Source organism: Cynoglossus semilaevis, chromosome 11, assembly GCF_000523025.1.
Source record: "Cynoglossus semilaevis isolate Cse_v1.0 chromosome 11, Cse_v1.0, whole genome shotgun sequence".
In the NCBI taxonomy this organism is placed as follows: domain Eukaryota; kingdom Metazoa; phylum Chordata; class Actinopteri; order Pleuronectiformes; family Cynoglossidae; genus Cynoglossus; species Cynoglossus semilaevis.
Genome location: NC_024317.1, coordinates 18687101 through 18706808, shown reverse-complemented (window position 1 = coordinate 18706808; position 19708 = coordinate 18687101). Strand labels below are relative to the sequence as shown.

At 41.5% G+C, this 19708-nt stretch overlaps 1 protein-coding gene across 1 annotated transcript in view; it reads left to right on the top strand.

Moving 5' to 3' along the window:
* Positions 1-19708, top strand: part of cdh22 (cadherin 22) — a 98360-nt gene that overhangs the window by 24205 nt on the left and 54447 nt on the right. Inside the window, exons 3-4 of the mRNA XM_008321126.3 lie at positions 6932-7932; positions 15787-16081. Of these exons, the coding sequence (XP_008319348.1) occupies positions 7702-7932; positions 15787-16081 (526 nt within the window). The 5' untranslated portion in view covers positions 6932-7701. The remainder of the gene's footprint in view (positions 1-6931; positions 7933-15786; positions 16082-19708) is intronic.

Sequence of the window (19708 nt, the reverse complement as noted above, 5' to 3'; positions counted from 1 at the left end):
ATGTAGATATTGGAAGGGTAGAGGGACAGGGGTGGAAAAACAGCAATTAGTGTAATTAGGAGAGCAGCTTTAGCAGAGCACTGACAATATGTCACCTCTCATTATGAACCATAAACAAACACAGGAGCCTAACACGAGGCAGCACCCATTCTCCAGACAGTTCCATGTGTCAATGCAGATTCTGTTCCCCCCAAGTCATGCTCGGTTGCATATCATTGACCTGCCAATACAACACGGGGGCTTTTGGATTCAGAAAAGACAGTCCAGTCAGGGGGAGCGAGGCACACAAACAATGGCGAGGTCTAACGAGCAGCATATTTGGCTGCCCAACTGTTGTCGATGTGTCCGTGCTAAATTATTGAGGAAGTGATTAATTCCAACAGATTGAATGTGTAATGTGTCTGCCTGCTTTATTGGGAGGATAGTATGCTGTGAAGCGTAGCGTTCTTTGAAGCCGCTGGCGATTTTCATCAGCCTTACTTTTGGCTCCTGCTTAGGTTCCTCTATCTGACAGCAAATAATTATTTCTAAGTAGTATCAAAGATAAATTGTAACCTTTGAGGTGACACTAATTGAGTGAGTCAGCGTGCCGGCGCGCTCTATGTATGTATCTGTACACGGCCGTGCACAGACTGATAGACGGAGCGAGATCCATCTTTATTGGAAGTCCGTCTGGGTTACATGCTAAACTGTGTTTTAGCTGTTTCTGCGAGACAAACATGAGGCAGGACAAACTTTTTCCCTCTCTGTTTCTCCAAAAGCAAATGGCCCATTAAAAACTTTAGCATCACAGCATCAACACATCTTTCTGTTGTGGTTGTTTGTTCCTTTTTTAACCCCTCGGTGACATGGCGCAGCAATGCTGAGAGAGAGACAGAGACTGTGACAAATTCGGATTGAAAATGAAAATGTATACTATTAATAAGCATGGTGGAGGGGATTGGACTCTGTTGAATAAACACTCTGTGTGAACTCCTCGTGGGCCTGGCTTTAATGGCAGCTTTCATCTATCTGATCGGGGAAGAATCTGCCGCGGCAGATCAAGCTGGGTTTGGTCCACTATCTACAGCTTCTGTTGATGGCTTATCTGTGCAAATATGGGAACGATTTTGAGAAGGAGCACAATCAGAAGTAGAGCTAGACTCCAAGCCAGAGGGAGGAAGAATGGCCACGTGTTGACCCTAGACAGTTAACTTAAGAAACTGTTTTTCTTCCCCCAGATATTAATCATATCGGATATCACGAAGTAGAAAAAAATAAAATCATATTTATATTAATACCCTCCAATTTTCAGAGATATGCAATAATTTAAAGATACCAGCGTCAACACCACTGAAAATCATTATTTTCAAGTAGTTTTTTTGTTTCATCACAAACTTACCAGGCTGGTGATTAATCTTGTTTGATTCTGAAAGTAAATATTTCTGTATTATATGTGGAAAAGTGATATTGAGGGAAATGAGATGTTGTTTTGAAAGATGTAGCAATAATATCTATTGATGCATAGCTGAGTCATCACACTGTGCTGTGAGTCTTTGCCAAGTGGAGAATAATGGGTTGTTTATAAGGACGCCTATAGTTTTTGTAGGTGTGCAGAAAACACGAGAGGATGCTGATTAAAATATATTTGGCTGTTGACGTACTGGAGCTCATCTGACGACGTTGCAGGACACACACACAATTTCTGAAGATATTATTATCAAAGACAAAAGGAAAACAGACCTAGAGACCTGCGAAAAAGAGCAGAGGGGACGAGTTAAGATGAAGTGAAAAAGGTTTGGGTAAAAAGTCCAAAGTACAGGAGAACAAAGTGTCAGGGATACAGAGATACGGAGGGTTAAGGAAGGAAGGAAAGTCATTGTCATTGTGACATTGTGACACAGCTCACCACTGCACACAACCAAACGTGACCTCTGTTTTTAACCTATCACCAAAGTGAACAGTGGGCAGCAGTGTGTGGGGACGGTGCCCGAACTCTTCCGGACCCAAGTCCACTTCCTTAACCACTAAGCCACCACTGCCCCCCGTTTAAAGGTTTACAGAGTCGCTGACTCTCTACTCTAATGAGTGGAGTTGAAGCTGTAGGTGGCGATGGAGAGACAGGAGTTTATGCTTCTGTCGTGATTCACTACAAAACCTAATGTTGGCACTTGAACTGGTGTTTGTGCACACGCTGCAGAAAGTTAATTTTTGAGAGAATATGTGAGTGAATTCTGCAGAGCTTCCGTGAGAACCCGACTCCAAATAAAGTGAAGTAATACATTTGATCGCAGCAGGGGAACGTTGCGTTATTGACTCACTCCAACTGTTCCCCTCACAAATTAGACCGTGGAAACCATAAATTTTGAATTAAAGCATGACATTTTACAGTAAAGTGCAAATTTCACGAGCACACGAGGGGTTTGCATATTTTGCTTCCTCCAAACGTTGCCCAGTCAAATGTTTGTTTTTAAGCTACCCTTCAAAGCGGCGCACTCTTTCAAGGATGCAACAGAGCTCTTTACATCTGCCACATCAGAGCTGAGACCTTTATGTCTCTCTGATGGTGAGAGTCAACTGCACACAGTTTTCTTCGCAACGCTCACAATTCATGACTTAATCTCAGCATGCAGCTGGGAGACCTTGAACTGATGTGCACCGCGGTACACAAGCTAGAGCAGTGAGAACCACCTCCTCTTAAAAGTCATTGGCTAAAGTGTCTGTTAATTACACTTCTGACCACTGTGGCGTCTTTCTACCAAAGAAAGTTAGCAGGTGTCTGAGTTGCTACGTTACCAAAGAGAACGTGTTGAAATGTTCTATAGTGGGAACCTTTGAATCACTGCAGTACAAGGAACACACAGCTGAGTAGCCAGCTGAAAAAATATATGTATAACTGCAAGTAGTGATTAACTAAGAAGTAAAGGTAAAAACAGTAGAAGCAGCTGTAGACATAGAACTACCAGTAATAGTTGTAAAGTAGTACCAGAAGCAATTGTAGTAGTTGAATTAGTAGAATGTAATGATTTTAATAGTAGTTGAAGTAATATGAACTACTAGTAATAGTACTACTAGAACAGCAGTTGAAGTAGACATAGGTCTGGAAGTAGAAGTTGTAGCGGTGATTGCAGTAAATATACAGTATCTTAATAGTTATAAAAGTGGTATTATATATGTAGGAGTACTTATACCTGATTGGTACTAGTAGTAGATGTAGTTTTATGATAGTAAAAGTAATACCAGTGATAGAAGCAGAAGTTAGGGTAAACGTCAAAGTAGTAGTAATAATGGTAGTAGCCGAGTTAATGCAGTGGTGGTGGCAAACATACTGTAGCAGTAATAGCAGTGAAGTAGTATCAGGTGTACTTGAACGGTAGTAGTAGAAGAAGTTGTGGAGTTTGTATCGGGAGTGGTACAACTAGGTAGTATTGAGGGATTTGTTTTGTATCGGGAGTGGTACAACTAGGTACCTACAAGTACAAATAGCAGCAGTAATTTCAAAAGTAGTGAGGGATTTGAGTAAAAATAATAAAGAAGTAGTAGATGGAGTAGTACGAGTTGAATAGAAAGTAGAAGTACAAACAGCTCTAGAACTAGTGGTTGCAGACATAGATGAAGTACAGGAAATAGTTGCAGCAAAAGTAGTAGTTGTGGAAATCCTAGTTGTATTAATAGTAGTAGTGGTAGGATTTCCACCATCCATACTGTAAGTGTGTGTACTCTTTGTACTTCTCTATCACCATAACTGCAGCCAGCAGTGGTTCATGTCCAGACAGAACAACCGTCTGGTCACTGCATTTGTCTGATCACAGGCGCCGCAGCTACAACACTGCTCCATTAGGGGAGCTGTTGGTCGGCCATCGGCCCCCTGCCTATCAGTGTGCAGTGATCTGTCTTGCCTGGCTGCTGTCTGTCTGCTGCCAGCTGTCAAAGGACCTGCTCTAGGCATGCCCGCCGACGAGAGGCTGCGGCCACGCTCTAGAATCAATCCAGCACTCTAATAGGTCACGAATGGCTGCACCCTGTTCGCCAATAGCTGAAGATTGGAGAACGAGTAGAGACGTGGATGGAAACCGACAAAGGATGCAAAGACACAAAGAGACGGAGCGAGAGAGAACGCGTGTGTCAACTTTACTTTCATCAACAGGCTCTGTAGGGAAGTGCTTGGAAGTAGCGTTGGGTAATTGACATTCCACTAATTAGCAGCTACTGAGGGTTTTGACTGCACTCCTGTGGTTGCCAACTTAGTGTAAAACCAACACACATGGATACAAACCCCCGGCCCGTCCTCCCACCCTCCCCTCCCCCGCTCCCTCTGTCTCCTTCCCTAACTCATTACAGTTCTCTACTTTTAGACCTAATTATAAGTAAATCTGTACACACTCAACAGGATTCCCAAAGTGAGGAAGGCAGAGCAGAAGGGAGCGATTTCTTTGTAATAGTGTGGATGGGTTTTTTTTTTTTTTTTCGATTGCAGGCGGTTGGCGCCCAGCAAATGTTTCAGTTTGCAAAGCAAACACGGCTGTTGGTCCTCACAGAAGACCGTTTAATACAGATGCTATCTAATTAAATTTAATCCAGTCTGCCTGTGCAAAATCAGCTACCATGAGGGAAAAGTGCAAATTTAGGTTGGTCCAAAAAAAAAAAAAAAAGAAATTATTCTGCACATGCAATTTCTCCTTTGAGGCACAGACAAAGAAGTTTGTTTTAAGTCTTTGAAGTAACTGTTCTAATATATTGAATTGGGAATCAATGCGTATGTGTGTGTGTGGGGGGGGGGTGAGGATTTGACATTGGTGTAGCTGTAATTCTGGGGACATTTTTTTAGGACACTTATCTGTGGGTAATTTTAGAAATACTTTTAAGATAATATTGGAGTTAGGGTCAGATCAGAGTTATGGTTAAGGGTTATCAAAATGCATTTTGTACATTTGAAGTGCTGTGTATGTGACTTACTTTCAAAAAGTTACCGTGTGGACACTTTTTCCTGTGGGGACATTTTGCAGGTCCACTAAATGAGAAGGTGTTTTTCAGATTAGGATTAAATTTAGGATGTGTTTATACTTAAATATATATATAAAATATATATTTTTGTATGTATATTTGCTAAGGTGCTAGAGAAAATGCGTAACTAATAATATATGCTAAATAAATGCTAAAGAAGGCGAAACCAAATGCATGGACTGTATAATATATATATATACACACACACATATATATGTATAATATATGTGCGAGAATGTACAGCGATACCATAGTGTAGTGGTTATTACGCTTGTCTTACACATCTGCCCTACTGCCCTTACATGTAGGACGTCCTGGGTTTGAGCCCAACAGGAACCACATACTCAATGGCGCCTCCCCTGGCAGTCTGGCAGACTCACAATGTGAATTCCCCCCTAACAAAGTTTTAGTGCTGCGGTAAAGTTAGCTCATACCTTCCACCAGTGTGGACTCCAAAGTGTGTCACTTTATCATCCGAGCCGACAGAAGCAACAGCTAATGCTGGAGCCGATGGAAGAGACAGAACAGCAGCAGCAGCAGCAGCAGCAGCAGCTATGAGGCGTGCAACCTTCAGAGGACGGGACACTATTGATTCATGTTAATGAGCCTTGGGACACTGTCGTAGAGAGGAAGGGTGACGACGTATTATGGCATCTTGATTTCCGTGCTCCACTTCCTCACCTGCCTATCTGTTCATGTACACACTCGGCCGTACACTGGAACATGAGTAGCAAACAAAAAGTGTCACCAGCGGAGTAAATGAAGAGCTCTAAGCTGTTTAAGTTGTTCTTGCACGGTTTGCTCTGGAGATTGGAGACCCCCAGAGCAGTCAGTTTCCAATACCACGGACATTGCCTTGACCAACAGTCTGAAAAGGAATTATTTCCAGAAGCTGGGAGTTCGCTGCCAGGCAGGAGAGGAGCGAGATTAGAAGTCGTCTCCCAGCCCGCAGAAATGCAATAGGTTAAACCTCCCGCTGGCCTAAGGAGCTTTTCTTCAACTGGCAGTCTTTCTCAGGTTGTAAGGCCAGAGATGTACCGAGTATTACTGTTCTTCTTTTATTTTTAATCCTTTCTGTATCTTAGAACTCTGTGTTGTGAACTGTGTTGTTTCAAAAGACCATCAATCAAACTGGCGGCGAACCACAGCCGTCTTTTACAGTTGTACGTTTTTTGTTTTAATTCAATTTTCACTCTCACCTTTCTCTGCTCATCTTGGTTCGTCAGAGTCGTCTTTCTCTTCAGCTTGAGTTCAGTTTGCACAGACGTGGACCATATTTGACCCCCATACACTCGTCTCCAATGTTTATCTAAAGTGTTAGTCTTTTGTTGCCTCATTGGACAGAATAAATTGATTATAACCTTTGTCCAATTAGTGCTTCCTCATGCAGTTAATCAGCTGACGGGAGGTTCGGGGTCGCACCGTCATCTGGAGAAGAGACAGATGCTCTTTGGTCTTGTGTGTGATGAACAGTGACTCTACTCCTCCCCCACTCCCCGTCCCTCACCCCTCTCTGTCTCTACTTTCCTTCCACACACACCTGCTTTCTGGTCCCCCGTCGCTGTTCCCATTACTTTCCAGCTCACGGCGTTCTGATGTTATCTTGCTTAACTCAAAATCACTGGTGGAAAACACTGGATAATCCTTACAACACCAAGACAGAGAGTATTTTGTGTTGTTTTTTTTTTGGGGGGCGGAGGGGTTCAACTAAACACCAAGACAGAGAGTATTTTGTGTTTTGTTGTTTTTGGGGGGCGGGGGCGGAGGGGTTCAACTGTCATGGAAGGATAGAAGAACGTTCAGACGACTGTTTCACCTTTGTTTCACAATAAACAGGGAGTGGTGCATGATGGTTAAATTAACCTTCAGAATATCCCTGTGGAAAGATTTTCACATTATCTGAAATTTTTAAAAATTAAAAGTGATTTTTATGTTTTTTCTCACACAGGTTTGTCCTTTCCTCTGCCTTTGAGTCACTGATGAAGGTGTCACCATGGCCACAGAAATACCAGAGGACCTTTGAAGAGTGAACTTTCCAAACCACTGGTTCGGTTTGTGAGAAAAAGCCACCGAGGATCAAAGAAGCCCTCCACCTCAACAAGAAATCAGCTGGCATTTCACAGTCCAAGGATTAGGCCTCGGGAAGAATAACCAATCATGACTTTTCCAAGAGGCGAACAAGGAAAACTTCTGCTGAATAATTCCTGCAGAGTTCATCACTGAAGAGTGACGTGCCCAGAGGTGAGAGGAGGAATCACAAGCAAAATGAAGGAGGAATTAAATAATGGAAATGAACCATCAACCTGATTGATTCCTGATTGTCCCTTTTTCTCTGCGGGGTATCGGACCAGCCTTTGAGATTCTTCTGCTTCTTTTAAAAAACCCTCAGTTTTTCTTACTCCAGGTCTTACTTTGAAACAACACCAGAAACGCAGTACGAAGGATCATACAAAAACAAAAACTACACAGAATGATCGAGAGTTCACACAAACAGAGTCTTCAGGTGATAAAAATCGCCTTGGGTTCCGTATATTCCCTCAGATTCTTTCTGTGAGACCTTGGATTAACTTTCATGTTCTTTCAAAGAGAATATTTTTTTAAAGCTGGTGGAATTTAACTTTGAGAAAAAAGAAAAAAAAGAAAAACTTTGTCTTCATGTGTCTGCAGTTTTACATGTAGACCAAGGTTGGATTTTATCTTTTGGTGGTTGTAAAGACAATGGCTCCCTCTTGGACGATAGGACGCTGGACATTGGTGGCAGCTCTCTGTTTGCTCAGCGGTTGTTTCTTTGGTTGGTGCGAGGCCTCAAGGACTAGTGGTCCAACCAAAGGAGGAAGTCAACAGGAGCACGGAACCTCATCCCTTGAACGCGTCAAGAGAGGATGGGTGTGGAACCAGTTCTTCGTGGTGGAGGAGTACACGGGCACTGAGCCGCTGTACGTGGGGAAGGTAAGTCTTGGCCTGATCTCAACAAATGAAAGGTGCAAACAAACTCCACAGGTTAGTGGGATAGGAATTTCTCTTATTTCCAACAATTACACATTCTTTTGACTACTTCACACACAGTGTACTACAATAATGAACCTTTTTACTGCCGTATTTTTGACCTCTGCAGTTTTAAAAAGTGCTGCATTTTATTATTATTTTATAAGCCGCTTTTATTACTAGATCATATTTTGGGGAATGGCTTCAGATTGTTTGGTAGATTTTTAAAAAGCTAGTTTGGATACATATAGTTTATTATATTTTATTTACAATTTCTGTATCACTAGGTTGTCATACGACCCTAGCACCTTGTTGACCCTTGTTTCTATATTTAATACAAAGATATGAAAAGTTGGATGTTAACGATACTCAAATTCAGAGTAATATGGATAATATTTATATTATTTTTGTTTTTATTATTTGACAGCTTCATTTGTCATTGACCCATATATGTGATTAACCTTTCCACTTTGACAGATTTAACCATTTTTAACAGTAGGAATACATCATTTCATGACATTATAAATAACAAAGGAGGGGGGGGTGACACTAGCTTTAAGTTTTGAAGCGACATGTTGATGCTGTTCATATAATAAAAGTGTGCCCTTCTCGTCGACTCAGTGACACCGTGTCACTGTGCAGAGTGAGCCTCATTCGTATTATATTTTCCCTCAACGTAATCAAAGACAATGAGAAAATGTCATCTCAAATCTGCCTGCAGTTAAATCTGCTTTGCAATTGGGAACGTATTTTTTCCTCCCTCTTCATTTTCCTCATCTGGGATGAAACTCTGTGAGATGATGGGAGCGGACAGCGTGTACAATCTGATGGCCGTACGCAGGCCGTGATATGAAACGAAGGGCTATTAATGCGGACAGCCACGAGAGTCGGCGATGAGTAACGGCAATCGCTCATGTGTCTCGAAATAATGCAGACGTGGCCGTGGATCGGCTGATGTGGTCTATAAATGCACACGTTCCCCAAAGCGTTGCTGAGCGTTGGAGTGATTGTATTTTCTGGCCACCATTTATCTACAATTGTGACTTTTGCTGCAGCCCAGCTGCCAACAGCAAACAACAAAGCCAACAGGAAGTTAGCTGGGAGTCAGATGGGGAGATGAAGGGGGGGGGGGGCTGATAGATGTGCAGTGGATGAAGGAGTAGGACAGTGAGAACGGAACAAGCCAAAAGGCTTTATTTACTGACTTATGATACACTGTAAGTCAAGGGGGCAAAAAGTGACAGAGTCAATTAGAGATTTGAATGGAGAGCAGCAGCAGCAGCAGCAGCAGCAGCAGGAGGAAGACGTCAAATGATTTCATTAATGGGAAAATAAGGACATGCAATTCATTCATTGTCCACTGCAAGTACTTCTCAATTAGTGGGGCGGGCCCCCCTGGGGGGGCACAGTGAGGTGTCACGGGGGGCATGAGGGGCTTCCAATGGAATATGGTACGCTGGACATCAGTGCACCACCACTAACACTTGAATGATAACAAGCCTCCAGTCACTAGGGGGCAGCAAATCATACAGTGGTTTGTACAGATAATAATATACATGTTGTCAGGTTCTCAATAGTATTTCAATTTTTACTGGGTCGGATCATGTAATAAATGATGAAATAAAGAAGAAAGTACCAACATTTTCCAACATGGTTGTAACATACAAACGATAAAACACAATTATAGATTACTGTGTGTTATAATATGATACTGTAGACCAGTGATCCCCGACCTTTATTCTACCATGGACCAGTCACCCGGTATCTGCCGTTACTGCGGACCGGTAATAAGGCGCCAACGTTGAAGGATCATTCAATTTTCAAAATAAAACGTTGTCTTTCTTCTGTTAGTATCAGAGTCTGAATGACCTGTTGTTTTGAAACATTGACAGATTATCTTTGAATGAAAAAAAGTAATGGGATATGACCCACTGCGGCCCAGTACCAAATGACCTATGGGCAAGCACCGGTCCCTAGACTGTGGGTTGGGGGCCCCTGCTGTAGAATACAGATTTATGATTCCTTTCTGTAGCAATTATTGAGTAATTGTTCAACAGAATTCCTCTTGGTCAGCAGTACATTTATTTTAGACGTTGTTTGAGTAAATGTGAAAGCATCTCTAAGTGCAAACTGAGTTTTTACTTTCAAAGAAAAATTAAAAAGAACTTGGCAAAAGAAGAACACGTTCACTCTTGTAAAACAGATTTTCCCCTTAATTATGATCAGCCAGTCAGGAATTCATCCGTTATTTTAACTTTCCTTCAAAGCTTTTTATCTGCAAGATAAAGAAGTTGATTTTTTTAAATTTAATTTCAACTGGTGAAGGGGATTAAAAAACGTGTCAGCTTCCAGTATTCAGTAATTAAAATAATTCTGAAAGTGTATTTTTTTTTCCATCTCATGTGGTGGATGAAGTATTTTTGTCATTTATTTAATCCTCCGTCTTCTGTCTAACTTTCTAAAATTCCACCACCTGGAACATTTCACTCTCCCTTCCTCGCCTGTCTTTCATCTTTTTTAGCCTTTCCCTCTGATCCACCTTTCCCATATGTCAGTATCCTTCCTTTCCTGTTGCTGCCTCCGCATAGGTTGTCTCTGATATAGTCACCTTGTTAACACTTTGAAGCTGTCGAGATCAGAGAGCTTGACAAACCACAGAGAAGTGTGGCGGATCTTCTTCTGATTATACAGACTTAGAAATAAGATTGCAGTTTGCTCTGGCTTTGAAAGTCCCCCGAAACCAAGGACCCTACGATACACTTCTGCAGCTGCAGCGATGTGGATCTATTCTATTCTACTCTACTCTATTCTAGAGACGTTCTTTTCAATTATTTCCACTATATGATCTAAAATTATCATTATTTTTGTGACTTCTCAGTTATGTTCCTTTTCTGTTCAATCCTTTTTCTATTATACAGTGGAACCTCGAGATACGAGCGTCCAGACATACGGGTATTTCGAGATACGAGCAAGCCTTTGAGTACATTTTTTGTTTTGAGTTTCGAGTAAAGATTTGAGATACGACCGCGCTTACAGACGCAGACGCTAGGTGGCGGATCACTCACAGCAGCCCACGCCGCCTCACTCGTTCCCTTCACATGTTCGCCGACTTCCGTACGCGTAAGCCGCCTCACTCGTTCCCTTCACATGTTTGCCGACTTCCGTACGCGTAAGTTACGCGTAAGAGAGTGAGTGGTAAGGATGGTGGTGAGAAGAAGAAACGCATGACGACCATGGAAATAAAGCAGGAAATTGTCGATAAATATGAGCGTGGTGCCAGCTAAAGAAAGAATACAAATCGAAAAAAGCAACAAAAAAAAACTTAATTCTAAATATATGTAAGTTACATAGTGTACGTGTAAGGTACGTACAGAATCAAGTGTCTACGTATGGGCCAACTCTGTTCCCTCCTCACATGCCGCCAAATGTTTTCTATTCTATTCTTTACTAATTATATTTTTTCGTCTCTATTGCCTTATCTTATGTTATTGTTTATGCAATTCTATTCTACACTATTCTGAATTTATTCATCACACCTTTTCTTTTCTATTCTCTACTCTATATAAGGTGAAACATGTTTCCCTTAACCAGTCTGTACAGTATGGACGGGGACAGAACCTGAAGAAACCTCACCAACAAACAAGACAAAGAAAAAAAAATGCTCCTCCCTGTTTCTGAGTCACATGCCCCCTCCCCCGGTCCACCAGCCCCTCAACCCTTGTCCCCCTTCAGCAAGTGAAGGCAGCAGTGACAGGCTGACACTTAGTTGTGACCCTGACAGCGTCACCCCCTCCTCACCCCTCTCTCCCCCCTGAGTCAACCCCACAGCCCTCCACTGTAAACCCTGCGGCGTTTCTGACTGCGGTTTAACTGAAGGAAGACTCTGAATCATAATCAGTCACCAGTGACATCGTGTTTCCATCACTGTCTCTGCTCAGGTTTTCTGATTCTTTTCACACTCAGTGTTTCTTCAGGTTTTTAAGGCCCAGTAAAAATACAGAAAATAGTCTTCATTAAGGAAGCTTTTACGGAATTGAAGAAAATAAATTCAACTTAATTCAACATTATTTTCACAAGTCAGTCCCTCAGGGTTTTATTAAACACACATTTTGAACTAAACAACAAGCTCAAATGTGATTGTTCTGATTTTACCCTGCATTACATATGAATTAATTCTTATTATCATTCCAGTTTTGCTAAATGTGATGCATGTACTTTAAAGTACTGCATATTTTTGGTCTGAATATTCATGCTCACTACGCTTGCTGTTGTTTTTTGTTGAAAAAAAAAACAACACGGGTGAATTTATGTTTTACTTCACCAGTTACATGTCTTTAGCGGCCACTGCTGGCTTAACGTTGACATGTCTTGTATTTGTAAACTAGAATTGGATGTGTAATACAAAAGTACAATTGTGAACTGTGATAAATCACATACATTCTTGCGATTAATTGTGATTGATCACAATGTTGAGTAAATGCGTTAGACACTTTATTTGTCAGCATTTGGTTTGAAACCCCTGGTGATTTGCTGGCATCACTGGTGTGTACGGCAATATAGGAATACACAAAGGTACACAATACACAAAACTCCTAATTAACTCTTAATTTAAAAAAAAAGAATTCAGTGGCTACAAATAACTTTAATTTGATTTAAAATGAAATTCTCCTACAGGATAATTGCCCCAATTATGATTGGTGAGAAATAGTCCTTTAAAAATATTAATAACTATACTACTAATTTCAACCAGAGAGTACCAGAGAGTACCAGTCAGTACCAGTCAGTACCAGTCAGTACCAGTCAGTACCAGTCAGTACCAACCCTGTTCAGTCTCATAAGCCTGAGATCTTTCCTTGTCCCTTCATCAGTGCACTAAGGCAGTGATACAAAACAAACAAGTCCTGACAGATGGAGCCCAGATTTAGACACTAGGGTGGAAACGGTTGTGTGTCAGGCTCTAAAGTTTTGCGTGACCTTAACTTCTGGTCGACTCGACTCAGACTGTAAGTTTACGCAGGTTTTAACCAAGCGTGGTTTGTGTGTTTTTGGGGGCTGACAACTTGAATTACTATGTTGAGGACAGACTGACGGATTGGTGCGTTCAGCCTGAGGAGGGAGAAATGGATCGGCATCATCCCAGGGTTCTCTCCCTTCTACGCCTCCCCCCTCCTTCTCTCTCTCTCTCTCTCTCTCTCTCCATCTTCCTCTCTCTGCGTCTGTGTGCACACGTATAAACTCGCATGCTTGTCAGTGTTTGTGCAGTTTCATTTGAGCGTGGTGACACAATCCACCACACTCTCCTCTCTGGGTTTGATTTAGAATTACAGATGGAGGGCAAAAGAGTGGGGGAGGGCTTATCAAGTTGTGCATGAGTATGCACTTTTATTAGATAAGTCTCGCAGTTTTGGCCCGATGAAACTTTTTTTTTATTATAACTGAAATATTGATGCAGACTAAGCATTCAGCATCATATTTTCTCTGACACTTCATGTATTAGTCTCGGGGATGATTCAGACTGACGAGGAGAGGCAAAAACAGAGAGATAGAAAAGGGAGAGGGGGAGGGAGAAAAAAAATGCACGAGCCAAGCAATATGAAGGCAGGGGCCTGCATTATGGCACGGTTTTTACGACAAATACTTAATGAAAACCCCCGTGAGGGTGATAGGAGCCTGTGTTTAATTAAGCTTTGATAAAATATTAAGCACAGAAGCCGCGGCGATCTCCCACTCTCTGCTGGTCTGCTCAGTAGATTGAACCTCACTTACACCATATAGATGGTTCTGAATAATAATTTCAGATGAAAGGTGAGTGAAGAAGAGGGAGAGAGAGAGAGAGAGAGAGAGAGAGAGGAGGTCTAATAGTCACTAAAGAGCCAAAGGGGAGGTTGGGACAGAGGAACAATACCTCTTCAATTGCTGCCTCTGGACCGTCTTCTAATCACATTGGATGGAGGAGATATAGCTTTGATTTAAGAGCACTCTCTCCAGCTCAGCCCCCAGCTGCTCCTCCACCCGTCTGTCTCTACCTTTAACAACCTTTGAAAAGACTTTGATCCCTAATTTGAGCGCCACGCCCCACGAAGGGTAAAATGAAAATCATCAGCTGATCTGTAGCCTGTTTTTTTTCTTCTTTTCTTTTCTTTTGAGGTTTGATGTTTTCGTCCACAGCAAATTAACAAATGTCAGTTTCTATCAGGAATCAATTAGAAAAAGTGTTCATTAAACAATATATAGAGTGTTTTCTCTTAAAGGGTCCATTTATTAAAATGCTCATGCCCTTATTTTGTTTTCAAAATACAAGAAAAAATAGTATAAAAACGTAGTGGAATTCTGGATTTATTCCGCTGCATTCTCAACATTCTTGAAATAATGATGGTATTTTTTTTTTCTCCTTGGTTTTCCTTCTGTTCGCGATTCACATTTTGTAGCAACTATAAGCACAAGTCACTTGTGACTTTTTGACAAATGACTAGCCCAGATAACTTCATGCTGCTAAGACGTTGTCATGATTTTCCCTCATTTTCAGCTATTAGAATTTCATCCCAACACACCTGTCAAGTGAAGGTAACACGAGGCAGGCAGCAGACAACGGAGGCTCGTGGAGTGATTTATTTTTTATTTTTTATATTGGCTGCAATGGAAACAAATACACGCCCTGTGGGCTGCAACACTACCGTGAATTATCTTAGAGGAAATCCCCTCACCACCATACACCTAACAAGATCATTTTCTGACAACCAAAAAATGAACAGCCTAACTAGGAGAAAACAAGCCAAAAAATGCAGCACGGGGTGCATGAATAATGGCATGTACCGCCAGTGGTGGGCGCCCTTATTCCCTAATTACCTGGTAGTTAGAGAAGTAGCTGCTATTGGTCCAGGCAGTCTGAAAGGAAGTAGACAATCCTGCACCAGATACCATAGTCACACATGCGGCGTGTGAAAGGCAAGATGCAAAAAAACATGCAGCTAGCAACAGGAACCATGGAGATAGCCACATGGAGCTAGGAAGAAATAACAAACAACATGCACCTACAACATACGATTAACAAAATATAGCTGCACGCTACATGTAACCGCAGCTTGGCACTAGCAATGTGCAGCTAAAAACTTTAAACAAGAAACAAGCAATTAGAACATGAAAATAGCAACATGTGCTCAGAAACATGCAACTATTAACTTTTAACTACAAACATGCAACTAGCAATATGGAAAAGTGGCAACATAAAGCTGCAACTAGAACTATGTAACAAGCAACATGTAGCTAGTCATAAATTAGCTAATAACCTGCACCGAGGAACGTAGAATTAGCCACACGTAACGATGAACGTGTTACCAGAACATATTCTAGAAACACGCTACATGCAACTAGCAACCCGGAACTAGCAATGTGCAGCTAGTAACATATAACAAGAAACAAGCAACCAGAACATGCAAATAGCAACAAGTTAGCGACATGGAAAACATAATTGCCATCATGGAACTAGCAACTAGAAGCTAGTAACATATAACAACCAACATGCACCTCAGAACACATCACTAGATGGATTGCCAACATGAAAATAGCCACATGCGCTAGGTAGGCTAGGTTACGATGCGTGAGTTTTTGCAGGAGATGTTCAGCTAGGGGCTTAGGAAATAAGAAATAAGAGAACGTGGGGTGAGAGAAGAGAGAGAAAGGTGGAGAAAAGTGTTCTTCTGAGGGTACAGAGAAACACTGATCAGTATTTAACTGCAGCAGGACAAATACTACAGTATCTGTCAGTAGTGATATAGAGTCAAAATAAAGTTTTTTAATATATCTTTATTTCATTTACAGATTCATACGGACTCTGATGAAGGCGAGGGCAACATCAAGTACACCATCTCTGGAGAAGGTGCCGGTTCCATCTTCATCATTGACGAGCTGACGGGAGACATTCATGCTACGGAGAGACTGGATCGCGAGGAGAAAGCTTTTTATACGCTCCGCGCTCAGGCTCGGGACCGCCTCTCCAACGACCCTCTGGAGCCAGAGTCGGAGTTTGTCATCAAGGTGCAGGACATAAACGACAGCGAGCCCAAGTTCTTGGCAGGACCCTACATCGGCAGCGTGGCAGAGCTGTCGCCCATAGGTAAGAAGAAGACGGTGACATCACACTGAAACCACCCACAGAGATTTTTCATGCTCTTATGCCACAGCGGTAGATCAGTGACAAAACACTTTAAAACATGGTCTTAGTAAAAAATGGTCAAGAAAGTACCAAATACACGGACCGGATATTTGACAGGTTTGATGAACATCGATGTAGGGTCAGTGAATTTACTGTGAATGAACAGCAGAATGGTTGACGTGGACGTTTTGTAATGATCCTCACTTGGACTGTGTCAAAATCGTGACCCGAAGGTAGCACTTTGGTGAAAAATGAATCAGACAGTGTGGGCATAAAAATGTAGGTGAGTTCGACTTAACGTATCTCTTCACAGATGAGCTTCCTGGCGGTGTTCTGACACACTGCTATGAGGTAAATGATCGTGGGGGGGCGAGAGCCTCTTCAGAGGAGTAGATAATAGCTAGCGTGAGAGTGTCCGACATTTTTACACAGGCTTTTGACAAGGAAACCACAACACTTTTAATCTCAACAGAGATGCTTTTATTGTGACCCACTGTAAGATGTAACCGACACATGAATGGGAATGTCGAGGGTCTTATTAGCATAGCATTAAAGTCACAGGCACGGCTGATGTTTTGTAAACACAGTTCTGTCGAGAGCACGCGCAGTACAGTGTGTGTGCTCAGAGCCCGTCTGTGTGTGTGCGTGTGGCTCTAAAAAGTGTAGTTGATTTAGGGGTTGCTTCTTGTTTGAGTGATTTCAGAACTGCCAAAATAAATGGAATAGCGTCTCCCTGCTGGAGCCTGATTAGAAATAATTCCTGCTTCCACAGCCTGATCCAAAGCAGAGCCTACAGGGCTCTCGAAAAAAAAACTGAATGAAGGGAGCGTGTGTGTGTGTGTGTGTGTGCACGTGTAAACAAGTGAGAGACGTAGCGAGCGCGAAGGGACCGCATGATTTAAATGAAGCATCAACAGGACACAGAAGGAAACAAAAATGCAGAATCTATTTTAAAATGTTCAAAACATCTGAAATAAAAAGAGAAGAGCCATTGTGAGGCTCCTTTTATGTCGGTTAAACTCGCAAAACAGTCGAGACCCGTTGACACCAGCCTTTCCTACGCTGCTACACCTCAGTCACGATGCTAACTCAACGCTGCAGCTCATGTTTTAAACATGGCTGTGATATATACCAGTCCTAATGAGGTAACAGCGACGGCTCAGTCGACCGCGTTTCTATGCTCTTTTCTCCGAGATACATCAGCTGAGCCAAGTTGTATTGTTTTTTGGCAATTCCGACAATAAGGTCGTAAGTTTGCGAGCAGAGTGACGACTACGGGAAAGGCTGCACAGAGATAAACAGGGGAAAAAAAAGTAAAGATGCAGTGAGCGGCAGTGGGTTTTTTTTTTATATCACTTTGGTTTTTGTTTGTCAACATTGAATATGTAGCAAAACTGTCTGGTACAAGGCTGGTGCTAAGTTAGTATTTACCAATCTTTAAGGAACAAAATAACTGTCTGAAGCCCAACTGAACCCACACACACTGAGCTCACAAATAAACAGAGACAAAGTGGCTCTAAAAGGATTATAATTTTAGTTTTCAAGTTGCGAAAGAAAAGGATTATAATTTTAGTTTTCAAGTGAAAATGTCCTTTTTATTTATTTAATTTTTTACACTTTGATGTCTAACACCAGTCAAATCTGAACATAAAGTAATCGTAGCTACTCAACCATAATACCTCCCCTAATATCCCGTGACGCTCATTATTATTCTAATTTTTTTTCCAATCTGTAAAGAGTAGGGACCTAACGATGCATCGTGAATTGGTTAAAAATCGATAAAGTGCATGACATCACCAGTTGAAATAAAAAAAAAGAAAGACATTTGTGTTCTTAGCAGAGCAGATTGCAGTACTTTTGAAAGTACTAACATAGCTGGCCAGGTCTAGTTTTTGAGATTTTTTTTTTCTCTTTCATTTGCTAAACTTTGGAAATGTTCCTGACTGTTTTAGCACCATCAACAATTTGTTTTAATTTGTTCCGGTTGTAAGTAGCACCTTTATTGCCCTTGTACTCCGTAATGTTCATTAACCTCACAAAAATGATTGATCATCTCCCAGACATCTTTAGTACAGTACGCTCTCCTATTCTGTGTACCCTATACAATCAAAACCTGGTTAGCACCAGGTACTTTTTATGGAATTTGGACACAGCTGCCGCGGTCTAAACCATGCTGGTGTTTTATGCTGTGATGGGAGCAGGTTGCGAGCATTAGCCACACCATTGATGTGCTCACTGTGCTGTTTTACGGCCAGCCATATAGCAAACTGCCTCGGAGAACGTGAGGCCATAATAGTAAGAAAGTAATCAGTAGTACTCTGCCTGAGGCATATTCATTTTTACTTATCACCCCTGTCAAGTCTCCCAGTCCATGTCTTTGTCATAGCTTTATAGCTCCATGCCCCCCACTGAAACTCCTCCCTTTCTTGTTTTGCACACTTCCTGCCTCCCTGTTCGTCTGCCACTCTAACAGGGTTTAATGAATTCCAAAAGGCAGAATAGAGGACGAATTAAAGAGATGGAACATAAGGGTATGATATTACTTTGTATGTGAAATGAACGCTTGACATGAGATAAAAATTCTTATTATAATTTCTACCTAACACAAACCGGTCAAGACCAATAGGATATTTACCTCCGGTGTTCATGAAACTGCACACAATCATCTACAACTCTAGTGTTCATAGTCGAAGAACAAACCACAGATGAAACCACACGCCCAAGTAAGAAACCCAAGCAAAAAAAAACATTGTTATATAACTGAGAAACATAGAAGCTGTCTAGTATTTTGACCAAAATTATATTTTTTAAAGTTCGTTTTCATATTTAAGTAAAAGATGAAGTGTAGCCAAAAATGGTTTTGGTTTTACTATCTATGTAGCCCTGACCAATATACTAAATTTTGGCCTTGCCCAGTACAGTTTTGAACCATCAACCGTCTTCAATTATTTTTTTAACCCTTTGTTTTATCGACTCTGACCATTTTGCCAACTGTTAAAAAACTAAAATGCAATCACCCTACAAACCAATAGAGGGAGCCAGTCGTACCATCCTTCTAGAAGTCGTTCTAAAATGAACAGAAATACAAAAATATATACTGTAAATGATTATGGCGGTGCTCTTGATGTTCCAAAATACTAAGATTTGCCGTACATTTTCAAGAATTCGGCGCTGATTAAACACAAGGCTTTTCTTTTGGGATTATTCATTAAAGCATCCTGACTTTTGATTCCACGTCTTTCCTAATGTATACGTTTTCAAAAATGAGCATCGTCATTAATAATTAAACTGGCCTCATCACTTTTCCCTTCGGTTCTTCCAGCCACCGTCAGTCTTTAAGTATTCATGGAGCTTCGACTCAGGGATCATAAGGCTTTAAAACCCAAAGGCTGAAGGAAAGTCAAGCGGCATGACAGGCTCTACAGAGAAAAAGAAGATAAACCCGGGTTTGAGACCATGTCTGTCACATACTGTAGTGCTCAGGCCGCCGCCTCACACGCCAAACTATCACGGTCCTAAAGAAATACATTTAAAAGCGATAATACTCTTTGATATGAAGTGCATATTAGGATAGACGTACATCGGTCC